At 40.9% G+C, this 12236-nt stretch overlaps 2 protein-coding genes across 2 annotated transcripts; both read left to right on the top strand.

The window, feature by feature from the left end:
• Window positions 1-2866: 2866 nt before the first annotated feature.
• Window positions 2867-6172, top strand: LOC113588348 (homeobox protein NOBOX). Its single transcript, XM_035529469.1, has 9 exons — window positions 2867-2900; window positions 3252-3733; window positions 3875-4181; window positions 4263-4369; window positions 4487-4587; window positions 4676-4779; window positions 5079-5283; window positions 5432-5799; window positions 5871-6172. Exons 1-9 carry the CDS (start codon window positions 2867-2869, stop codon window positions 6170-6172), a joined length of 2010 nt encoding a protein of 669 aa, XP_035385362.1.
• A 599-nt stretch (window positions 6173-6771) lies between these two features.
• LOC113588362 (lysosomal-associated transmembrane protein 4A) lies at window positions 6772-11833 on the top strand. The gene is made up of 8 exons (XM_027027505.2): window positions 6772-6908; window positions 7209-7297; window positions 8351-8459; window positions 8931-9007; window positions 9624-9752; window positions 10009-10104; window positions 10554-10646; window positions 10889-11833. Exons 2-8 carry the CDS (start codon window positions 7229-7231, stop codon window positions 10961-10963), a joined length of 648 nt encoding a protein of 215 aa, XP_026883306.1. The 5' UTR covers window positions 6772-6908; window positions 7209-7228; the 3' UTR covers window positions 10964-11833.
• Window positions 11834-12236: the final 403 nt, after the last annotated feature.

Raw genomic sequence — 12236 nt, 5'->3', positions numbered from 1 at the left:
CACCCACGCACTGGTCTTTCACTGGTCTTTTCACTGATGCAATGTTAGTCGTGCAAAACTGACTGAAATTGCAATATGCAATAACCATGCTGCACTGTAACTATGATGTTTTTACTGCTAACAGTTCTATTATGGACTACAACTTTTGTATTGCCTTTGTGTGTCTCTGTCCTGCAAGTAGGAATATTTGCACACTGTTAGGAACTTTTTTTTATCTGTTGTATGACATGTCTTTAAATGCAGGATGACTGTAATGTAGACAGAAAAATATGCCAGGGGAGATCACCTGCATCAGTACCTGCATTGAGAATACAGTGCCCATGAAGTGCATCAAGACTGCACCCCACCCAAAAGCCATGGATTAACTATGAGGTTTGCATCATGTGGTGCCCATTTCACTACATGTCTCAGGCCACATTGGTGGCAACACGTATGACCTACGCAGAACCAGCATAGAGGACAAGAGACTATACACACTCAGGATGTAGTGTTAATTGGAGTTAGCACTGTTAAGAAGATTTAACATACAGAAAGTGGCAGGTCCAGACAACATTTGTGGATGGGGACTTAGAGCAAGTGCAGCAGAGCTGGCTGATGTCTTCACAGACCTACTCAATATTTCTGTAGCACAGGCTCTAATTCCTACCTGCTTTGAAGCATCCACCACTGTGTCTCTCCCAAAGAAAAGCACAGTGATGTGTTCTGATGTCTACATGCTGGTTGTACTGGCTCCAACTGGGATGAAGTGCTTTGAAACTCTAGTGATGGCTCAAATACAGAAGAACAAATCAGGATGAACAAATTATATTCTTTGGATACTTTCTTGTCAACCTTTTGCCATCTGTATTACACTCTTGCATCTAGAGAGGAAGAACAGCTAGGTGTGAATGGTATCTTATAATTATAGTTGATCATTAGACCATTGAAAGAGGGCAGAGCAGCACACATTACTATTCATAAGTGAAATCCTTCTGCATCTACATCAGCAAAGATTTCACCTGGTCTCGCAACACCACACATCTCATCAAGAAGAGCTGTACTTCTTGTGAATACTTAACAAACGTAGTCATCCAGACATTTCAAGAACAGGTGAACCATTGAGAGGTTTGTCATCAGCTCCATCACATGATTTGGAAACTGTCCCACTCAGAATTGCAGACACCTGCAGCTGGAAGTTAAGAGAGCTCAGAAAATCCCAGGAATGGCCATTACACTACTGGAGGACATATGCTGCCCCAAGGTCTGAAGAAGGGACCGTAACATCTTTAAATCCACCTCACAGTCAACCTCTTCATACTCCAGCCATTTTCCGGAGAGATTATAGGGGTATGGGCTCAATTACTGCCAGACTATGGTGTATTTCTTTTTAACTCCAGACTATCAGGTTTGTGAATTACTTTCTCCCAATGCCCTTGGGACCTCCTACCCCTATCACACTCAGCTATCACAGTCAAATGTCTAGTAATATATAATCAAACTGTCTACCCTAACTACACTCAAGTATCAGAGCCAAATGTCTAGTAATGTATAAACAAAGCCCCTTTCCCAGCCATACTATCACATTGCTTTTAATGTAAACCCTATACTTGAAAACATTCTTGCATTACATGACAAATGAAAAAACTTTACCATTGCGTTTGCCCTTTTTAGACAAAAAAACGCTAAATGTCTACACTCCAAAAAATAAAAAATAAAAAATTCCCAAGGTAACATCTCGGATGCCATGTCTTTGGCAAACCCCTCATAGTCTTGACCTCTTTCATGTCATTAGATGCTCTATCCAAAATGCTGTTTTCTTATCTAACTCAGACCATTAACTAAAATCAACTATAACATACTTCCCTTTCAAGAATTTTGCATTGTAATAAATTATTCATACATGTCATTTACTTAGATTTTTTTTATCAGCAACAACTGTATTACTAACACAGGAATGTGGATAAATAGCTATTTTGATCTGAGGAAATATTATTTTGTTGGAACTGCAGGTTTACAGAAGCACAAGAAAAACTGTAGGAAAACCTGTTCTTTGACCTTTAATAAAAGGCTTAGTCACTAAGCATACAAAAATCTAGTGTTGTTATTCTAGCTTCTTTCAACTTAAAACAAGCTTTACAGTTGACTCTTGCTTACCTTTGTACACTTCTTTGTTTTAGCTCAGGTAATTATCAACTATCAACAACTAGGTGGCTTTGACAGATCTGGAGAAAACGTCACTTTTTATTATGCATCTTGAACATTTAAAACTAGAAACATTTCTATCCATTGAAAATTTTAAGTGCATGATAAGTAAGGTGGTAAATGAGTCATGTGATTGTTTTTCTTGAAAGGCCTTTGAGTTTTAATTTGTTGTTTTGTATAGTATGTTGTCTATGTTGTATTTTATGTCATATATGTTGTATTTTAATATGTTTTGAGTATGTAGGCTGCCATTCTGGCCTGGACTCCTTTGTAAAACTGATTTTTATCACAACTGAACTTTCTGGTAAAATATAAGTAAATAAATAAATAAATACAGTCTCCAATGGTTATTTGATTAATTAAGTAAAATTAATTTTAAAAATTACACAGGGAAATGAATTATTAAAACGGTGACTTCGTTATCTATTTCACCAGTAAGATTATTAATGTATCTGTCGGCTTTCTTTAACTTCAGCCAAAGCCTGATCAAACTGGACAAGAGGAGCGCATGTAATTTGCACGCACATCGCACGCTCTGGTCACATGACAGAACCTCGCCAGCTGGGGCTGATTAATTGAAATTCTCAATCACTAATCATTTGATTTAGAAGGAACCGTCATTTATCTCGCGCTTTTAGCTCGAGGCAATTGAGATTGGCAGAGTTAGAAGCCTTTTTTGAACAAGATGGTAGAAGATTCCTTGTCCGCTAGTGATTACGGTGCGTAAATTAACCTAAATTACTAACTACCCAAATAGTTTATTAACCAATAATTGTTTATTAGCGATCAGTCAGACTATTTGAGACTAATTGTTGGTTACCTGGGGTGGAGGTTTAATATTGACTGCTCAGTAGAGGCCTTTGATGTACAGGTGGGAATTTTATACTTTGACTTTAAGTGTAAAACTTCATTCCCAAGTTTTAGAAAAAGAATTTCTGACTCAGTCTTTGGGGAGTAGTTCAAGTTTGAATTGCTGTATGAACAAAATTATTTGACTTGTCATGGGCTTAAGACTAAGTTAATCCATTATCATGGAGCTCAGCAGTGATGTTCGTATTGCTCATTTGCAGAGGGCCTGTGTCCCTTATGTGAGGAGGATGGAGATGGGCTTTACCTAGGACTTGGAGTCACTGAGAGAGAGAGAGAAGTAGATGAAGAAAGAGAAGAGACAGAGCTAAAAAGGGAGCAGAGCAAAGATGATTGGATTAAAGGAGATGAACTTGCAGGTAAAGGGATCAATGAAGAAGGAAAGCAAAATGGTAAAAAAAAAGAGAAGGGAAAGGAAGGAATGGTGGAAGAAAAGCAGGAGACGACTGTACATGATGATGATGATGATGATGATGGCGACGACTATGGTCATGAAGGTGAGGAGGTGGAGATGGATAAAGAGAGTAGACCAGAAGAGCAGACTGAAGTCAAAAAGGGTGATGGAAAGGAGGGGTTGAGCAGTGACCGGGTTCATCAGCCAGTGAGAGAGGGGCGTGTTCTACAGCTGGACCCTGGCTGTCCAGTAAACCTGGTAATGGTATGTGAGGAGTCTGTCGAGAGGTGTGTAAGCGAGGAGCTCATGCTGTGTCCCTCCAAGTCCCTGTCCCTCCCCCAGAACCCTTCTCTGTCCCCACATCCCTCTCAGGACTCCCTGCCTCTCACTCTCCCACCCTCTGATCCCTCTCTGCATCCCCTACAATCCCAGCCAATGGGTCAGACCCAGGAACCAGCCCTCATTCCTGTGTCTGAGGCGCCATGTCTTGGGAAGCGTATGTATGGTAGTAGCCCATCTATGGAGCCCACAACCCTTGTTGCCCCTGGTCAGTTGGAGGTGACTTTGAGGCAGGTGTACACTACGCGCTGCTACACTCGCTTCAGTGGCCAGCCTGCACAACAGCAGCCATTACCATCAGTCCCACCAGACAGCAGCACTCAGCCCTTGGCATACATCACCAGCAGTCCTCTACAGCCAGCTGCACCCAAGAAGAAAATTCGCACTTCCTACACCACTGGTGAGTGAGTTAATGGGTTTTGGAGGGTGTGAGTTATGAAGTAACTCGGATTGTTTTCTTGCAACATGACTGTGTGTATAGATCAGTTGGAGGAGTTGGAGAGGGTGTTTCAAGATGATCATTACCCCGATGCAGAGAAACGGAAGGAGATTGCAATATCAGTTGGTGTCACACCCCAAAGAGTCATGGTTGGTGTAGTTTCTAAAGGTCTCATTTATAGTCCTTTTATTGCTTCTCTTTGACTTGTGCCATGGTGATATCTGGGCATATTGCACAAAAATGTGCACATCTTTGTGTCCTTCCAGGTGTGGTTTCAGAATCGTCGTGCCAAGTGGCGCAAAATATCCAAAGCCATAGTGAAGAAGCCACCTGAGAGCAGGCCCATGGCTCCGGCACCTGTCCACAGGTTCCTCCTAGGAAAGCCTAACTCCTTTTGCATTACCCATTATGTAATGCGTGCTTTTCTGTTTATGTGTGTGTGTGTGTGTGTGTAGGCCTCCTGTGTTCCCAGGTCCTGCTTTTGCACCTCTACCTCCCCAAACTGGAAACGCACTCCCTCCTTACAGCACCCTCTTCACTAACTCCAGGAGCCCCCCAGGTCCTCCACACTCCTCCCTACCAGCTCCTTGTGCCTTAATTTAGTTCTGTGGAACAGATGTGCTTTGTCACAAGTTTACTCTCTGCCCTTGTGTATTGGCCCCCTGTTCCCAGGGAGCATGCATACTGCCATATTAACATACAATTCTCTCTGCCTAGTGCTCTCAATATTGTAGATATAGCCACCTGTACTTTTATTTTTTTATTATTTTTTTTTAATTAAAAAAATGAGTAGTTTTGCAATATGAAGTCCCACTGTCACTAGTATTCCCTCTGCATGTTTTATGGCTCTGAAAACAGGCAACATGGATGCAGGCACTGCCTGTGTTTCTCATGGGGGATCATTGGACTACATACCCCCAGTCATGCAGAGTCCGCCTCCTCTGCGCCGTGCCTCCTTGCCCTACTTTGCTGCGTATAACCCCCCCACACACATGCTGTCTGTGCTGCTGGACACTTCAGAGCACAGTGAGCCTCAGGTCCTCAGCCTGCACACAGACCATGGGTGAGTACTGCTGTCTGCACTTGCACTACCCTCATACACCACTAGAGGGCACACATTGACCTTCAGCATAAAGTCTGTAACTGAAGATACCAATTCTGTTGAGCATTAGCAGTAATTGCCTCTCAATATTACGTTGACTCTGTTGCAGGTTTGACTATGATGCTGCTGGATCTTCTACTAGGCATGAGTCTGGTCCTGGAAATGCTCAGCCTTTCCCACTTAACACATGCACCCAGCAGCACAGCACCTTATTGCCTCAGCAACCTAACCCTCTCTTTGCTGGGCGATCAGATTGCTTTGTTGGGCAGTCCCACCCGCTCCTGCCGCAGTACTCCCGCCTATCTTACTTCACCCCCTCTCCGTACCTAACCCCCAGCCCCAGCGAGGGCACCACTGCCTCCACTGTGCCCCTGAACCCAGGCACCAGCAGTGGGCTACTTGCCTGCTCTACTGGAGGACATGCCTATTTCCAGTACCCAAACAGCAACCAGATACTACTGCAGTCTGGGGTGCAGGGTAAGATGTGAGCATGTGTTCAAACATGTACACATAAAAACAGTCATTTTGAACTGTAGTTTTTTGTGTAGCATTTCAGGCCTACGCGTGGGCTGGTGATGCGTGTGGTCATTCGGGTCAGTTTCCACCTGCGGTCCTGAGGCCACAGTTCACTTCTCAAAGTCATGAAGGCCACTATCCTCCACTACTCCCACCCCAGCACTATGCTGTTCCTCCAAGAGCATCATGCCCCAGCCTGTCCAAGTCTACCCCCTCTGATCCCATGCTGAACAGCACCAAACCCGAGTTGGAGGATGCAGCACAGAGCCAGCAAGCCAGAGTCAGTGAGGCAGAGACTGTTTTCCACTGTGACTTCTCCCCCATTCACTTCTGATGTGACCAGGTACCACAGGGGTTTAAGTTGGGGAGGCTCATGAAGAGCATTGGGGACTTCAGTGTACTTAATGCTTGACTCTAATCTATAAATAAGATCAATTGGTAACTTCCAGTTGGAAGACTATGCTGTTTCTTCTTAGTGTTTGGAATGAATGTGTATTTTTGACAGAACTGCTTTAAAAGGTTTCTTGTTGGCATTTGAGTTCAGCTTGAGAGGAATTAAACTGCGTATGAGGGAGAAATGTGTTGCTGTCATTTGGTTTCCTGTTGTGTGTTTCAGGGCCAGCAGCACTGAGTGGAGCTTCTGTACTTTCTTTTTCTTTTTTTTGGCTGTTTGACCACAAACTACATTAAACTGCCATTTCTCTTGCGATGTGTGGTTTGTTTGTTTTTTTGTGTGGTTGGTAAATTATTTTTTTTTTCTAAATAACTTTCAGTATCTATAGCAAGCACATGATGGGGTAGCTGAGATACAAATGTCCAAGGCTTGGAAGCAAAGGAAGTACATCATTTCAATCAATGAAATGAAAGGTGATATTCAGCCACTAGAGGGCTCCCTTTCACCCCTGCCCTTCAATAGCAACCAACTGCTCAATTATTACATGTAATGTATCTGCTTTCTCAAAGTGGATCCACAGACTGATCATTTTTACTTTTCATATCAAATACTTTCACTTGGGTCACTTCTGATCGTTTATTGGGGCAAGAAAAAAAAAAATTTCATCTACTGTAAGGTAAGTAGTTACTATCTGAATAATGGTGTGTTCTGAACTTGTTTTCAGAAGTCTTATTCCAAGATGTAGCAAACCTGGGCCCCCTCTTTGTGAGGTATGTTATTTAATGTACATAACATGAGGGAGGTTGTAAGCAAAAGAAAGGAGTTAACATGGTGCGTGGTGTTGACATTTTTGAATATGAGCTATATAGAAATGCTTCATCTGAGCACTGTTCAAAGCGTGGGTGTGAGGGACAGCGCCTCAGGAAGTGCTGGTGTGGTTTGTAAGAAGCTGCATAAGTATATGCCTCTCACTCAGTGTAAGCAAGGAGGAGAGAGATGTCTGGAACCCGTTCACTGTGCTGCCGTGTCAACACGGCCACCCATGTGTCTGCTATCTTCTATCTGGTAATGACTTCACACACACACCCTCATGGTGATAATTTTATATTAATAAAATTATATATGGGTGTGGGGATTTTTTTTTAAATTTATTTAAGCATGTATGTTTTGTGTATTCATTCCTGTATGTTTAATCATAATTACAGATAAAGTTAAATATTAATAAATCAGCTAGGACAGGTCTGTTTTACTAAAAAAAAAAAAAAAAAAAAAAAAAAAAAAAAAAAAAAAAGGAACAAATACTCTTCCTGCTTTGTTCAGTGTGTAACCATGGTATCAGCATGAATTCCTCTTAGTTTGTGCAGTGTTAAAGAGGAAGTCAACCTGGGTTTGTTCCTGCAGAGATGCTGGGGTTAGCCTGGCCACTTAGTGCTGAACTGAGCAGTGAGGTGTTGCAGAAGGTAGTCTGCACCATTTTGAGTGAGCGACATGCAAACCAACATGCACGCAGCAGTACTGTTTTACAGGAACCTGTGCATACAATGTGTAAGGGGAGATGTTTTGCAAAATCAGACTTTGTCATGGAATCAGCTGAAACATTGATCTGTTTATTTCCTTTTCACATCCTATAATGGGTTTCTACGTAGGATAACTATATATGGTTTAAATTTTAATTGCACTTCTCTGTATATCTTTAATATGTTTTCAGTCACATTTCACTTAGATGTGCACAGACAACAGTGTATAACCTTGATTATCCACTGTGTACTGGAAGATGAAAGGAGAGTGTCTCCCTACAAGAAAAAAAACATGTCTGGGTCAGCACCCTTACAGGAAAACCTATCAACTGAACCCCACTTTAGAAACTCCCCAAGGGAGAGTGTGCTTACTTTCTTTCGTTCTGTTATGTAATGTACACTTTTACAGGCTTTTCTGAATGAATCGCTGTTCTTCTGTACCTAGTCTTGTTGGTATTGGCCTGAAATGAAGAATCAAAACACCCCTGCTGCCAAAGTACACACAGTCAGACAGATCTTTATACAGCTCGTTTTTATGTAATTATTTACTCAGACTCCAATCGTTCCTACTTTGTTGTATGTCCTTTGTTTGTCTGTCCAGGCATGTAATCTGCTGATGGGTGTTGATTTGATTTTTGGAATAATCCAAGGGAAAGAGCCATTCATCATCTCCTACACTGAACAGAAACCTGCCCATGGCCGTCATGTGTGTGAGTGCCAGATTATATAACCTTATCAATCATTTTTAATGTTGTCAACTTTATTACATTTTAACATTGATTACTTTTACCATCAAATCTGTCACACTTGAGTTCCTGAATAAATGTAGTAATTAAAATAAATTATAAATTATTTTTTGCCTATTCAAAGTCTCTCTGTAGTAAAACCAATCGCAAATGGTGCAATCCACTACTTCTACTTCTATTTGCTGAGTATTAAATTATTGGAAATGTACAGAAATTTTAGCTCTCGTTTCCAACATCTGTATGAATTGAAGCTCTACAGACTAGTACCTGAAGATTTATGAACTGATTTTCGCGTTTTCATGTTCTAATAAAGCGGAACTACATTATTGTAGCTTGTTTTAAATGTTATGTGGATGGTGTTTGTTTACTGTAAACCCTTAATGTTGAATGTCAGTGCAGGTTATAAGAATTAAGTTGTCTTTGCTTTCTTTGTAGTTGATATTGGCACAAACTTGATTACGTTGGCTTTGATGTCAGTCTCCAGTGTGCTGGTCCTGATATCTCACTGCAAGGTAATGTTTGTGCAAGAACAGTTGATTTTGATTCAATATTATGTAACATGAATGTGTACTCTCTTGGTCTTAATGGTAATTAGTAGCAATTAAACTTTTTAAAAATAATTCGTTTATAAGATACTTGATGTTAATATGGTTTATGTATGTGTAAGCATTCTGCCAAAGAAAGCATGAATATCTAATGTTATGAAACACTAGTCTATAAATCTCTAAATTCTTATTTTAGCTGCTGTGCATGCATGTTAGAAAGTCTGTTCATAAACTTGAGGAATGCAAGACTGTCAGTCAGTATGTATACACCCCTTTGTTTTAATCCCCGTGCACCTCCAAGTTTGGGCTCATTCCCCGACACCAATATTTACCCAGAATCCTGCATCTCCAGAAAGAGAGCTTGTTTCAATATTTATGAATGTTGGCATAACATGGAGTTCCTAACAGTCTTTCCAGCCACTAACCCCCTACCCACATACACCTACAGCTTTACTGTCTAAGGCCTTTGAAATCGAGCACAAACAGTGAAATAAACCTATTTTCATATGCAAACAAATGTTCTGTGTAGGGGTGTGTGTGTGTGCATGTGAGTAAGTGACTGAGGGTGACATCTGTGTCCTAGGGGCCGCTCTGTATCGTGCCTTTTGGGATGTTCATGTGTCTGGATGTGGCTCTGAGTCTTCTCTCCTTGTTTGATGCTCCATGGGGTCTGCCTGGGACCCCCACATACAGAAATGCCCTCCGTATTGCTGTGAGAAACACACATAGTGTGATATTTACTCTCTGAAACATGCATGACTTGACCTGGAAAAAACATGATGCCAAAAACAAAAAAGTTTATAAATTTATCAGTCACAGCTGACATTTTACACAACATGATCTTTTTTCCTGAGTGACTGGCTTTAGTGCCTATGATCAGCTGTGTACTGTCTATGGAGCTGCTTGGTCAAGGGGCTGACAGGACCAGTGAAAGAAATTGCATGGTATCATTGTGCCCACCTTTGCAGGCAAACCTTAAAGGAGGTGTCAAGTTGGAAGGAGAGGAGTTGAACCGTGTCACCATGATATTTGGAGTTCTCTTTGTGCTATACATACTACTGAAGGTTTGATTTTTACACAGCATCTCTCTGCATCCGCTTATGTTCCTCTGACGGTATCTATAAAAACCTCTGCATGCTAGATGCTTACCACATCCTACATAGAGCCTTCCTTTTGCTTGAAGATTACCCACACTAAAAACTGATTGAACATACTTGTGTGCATACATATAAGCAGTCATTTGTTACTGACAATGGGCTAGAAAAGTCAGCCAGGTGTCAGAAAAGCAAGCACTTAATCTGTCCTCGTGTGTGTGTGCGCGTTCGTGTGAAGCAGAACAAACGGTCACCTAGCAGGTGTTTTTTTTTGTTTTGTTTTTTAATAAAGTGTGAGCATGTCTCTTCATCTGCTTACTGGTCCTTAATGTCTCTACACTGCTGGCTGTGTGGGGGACTTGTTTATAATGCTGGCCGTGTTGGTGGTGTGTTGACTGGTTTGCTTTTGTGCAATGTAGGTGTACATGTTCCAGGTGGCTGTGCGCTCTTTCTATGCACTGAAGCAAGACTGGGGAGACTCTGTGTACCGCACTGACAGGAACACCGTGAGGGTGGGTGGGATTTATTTGCAACATTTACTTTTCACTCACAGTATAGCCAGTGCACATCTAAAAATGACATTTGCAGGTATACATCATAATGTACCCAATTTTCAGCTTTTACCTGACCCAGTAACTGAACAGTAAATAGTAAATGCATTTCACTTGTATGCTTTAGCTACTGTTGCTGTGTATGTCCTATAGCAAAGTATGCAGCTTGTACCTCAGCTTTTTGTTGTGGGTTTGACTGACAGGTGAAACTGCCCTCCTATGATGACGCGCTGAAGATGAAGGCTGAGGCCATGCCCCCTGCCTATCAAGAGTCTTAGAACACGGAGAGGGCATACTTTTCTGGTGCACTGTTTTTATGCACCGTGCTGCTCGCTGCTTATTTCTCAACCCAGTCCATCTTACTACCATACAGATTTGTCCATATGTACACAGTTGTAATGAAAGGAAAGGCACTGGTGTTCAAATTAAAGAAACATAAAACCAGTCAGAAAAAAATGTACGTATCATCTTATGCTTAAGCCACTATTGCAGGTTACAGTGCTATTCTTATGAATGTCAAAGGTCTTGCTTAAGCAGTGATTTTGCTGTGCATGTTTTGAAGCCAACCTGAACAATATAAACAACAGTTTTATTCACCAGCACAAAGCCTGCCTGATGCAGTACAAATTTCTTAGACAAATGAGACCTATAGAATCATAAAGAATGCTACGCTGATTAAAGTGTCCTTCATGTAAACCTGTAAAATAATTGGTATTGTGTATATAGTTGAATCAAGTTAGATACTACACCTCTGCATAAATACAATTCTCAAATATTTGAATTCAATCTTAATTCACTATAAATTTTATCTTTTATTAAATAAAATTTATCAAAACATTTAAAAATAATTTTTGGCTATTTTTTGAAAGTGTAGTTGATTAACCTTTTAGAAAATACATCCCATGTTAAAGAAACTACATTTAACTCACTCAAACACTTTGGAAGATTTTTCCCGGATCTGTATCTGGGTGGAAGGTTGGAGTCAGATGGGGATCTGGGTTTGAAAAACTGAAAATATGAGGACATTTTTTAAAACATAAACATTTACATATACGAACTTAGAACCTCCAGGAAGTTGTATTAAAATGTATTACTCCTCTGGACATATTTAGGGTTTGGTTTTGTGTGTGGAAGATGGAAAAATAAATATGTGAAAAACGTTGCTCCTCAGTTTAGTGTATTTGTAAGTTGCAATTAACAGACAGCACTTAACCCAAGCCTGAAATGCCTGTGTTCCTATGACCATATATTAGGGGTGTGTGTGCTGTACATATCTAAGCTTCCTTTCAGTACCTTTGCCATTAGAGAAAATGCACTACCGCACACAAAGTACCTGTGTTTGAGCAGCAAGAGCTCCTAAAAGAAACCATTGAGTGAATAGAAACACACATCATTCTGCCTATACTGATTACATATATATGTTCAGTTATAGAACTGTATCGGACAATCTCAGAAAAATGCAAACAGAAAATCTTTAACAGTATGTTGACATTTTTCTAGAAGTTTTCCAGGCTCCTGTGCATTGACATGCAGGTACGCGTGTGCACATAC

Source organism: Electrophorus electricus, chromosome 8, assembly GCF_013358815.1.
Source record: "Electrophorus electricus isolate fEleEle1 chromosome 8, fEleEle1.pri, whole genome shotgun sequence".
Classification (NCBI taxonomy): domain Eukaryota; kingdom Metazoa; phylum Chordata; class Actinopteri; order Gymnotiformes; family Gymnotidae; genus Electrophorus; species Electrophorus electricus.
The sequence above is the reverse complement of the archived record's forward strand: the minus strand, read 5'-3'. Positions and strand labels throughout refer to the sequence as shown.

What these genes read in the sequence shown, in the direction of transcription:
- LOC113588362 (XM_027027505.2), top strand. Translation starts at nt 7,229, where the DNA reads ATGTCTGGAACCCGTTCACTGTGCTGCCGTGTCAACACGGCCACCCAT. An exon ending in TGTCTGCTATCTTCTATCTG is followed by an intron (nt 7,298 to 8,350) that starts GTAATGACTTCA and finishes TTGTCTGTCCAG; the next exon opens with GCATGTAATCTGCTGATGGG. An exon ending in TGCTATACATACTACTGAAG is followed by an intron (nt 10,105 to 10,553) that starts GTTTGATTTTTA and finishes TGTGCAATGTAG; the next exon opens with GTGTACATGTTCCAGGTGGC.
- LOC113588348 (XM_035529469.1), top strand. Translation starts at nt 2,867, where the DNA reads ATGGTAGAAGATTCCTTGTCCGCTAGTGATTACG. An exon ending in AGGAGTCTGTCGAGAGGTGT is followed by an intron (nt 3,734 to 3,874) that starts GTAAGCGAGGAG and finishes CTACAATCCCAG; the next exon opens with CCAATGGGTCAGACCCAGGA. An exon ending in TCACACCCCAAAGAGTCATG is followed by an intron (nt 4,370 to 4,486) that starts GTTGGTGTAGTT and finishes GTGTCCTTCCAG; the next exon opens with GTGTGGTTTCAGAATCGTCG.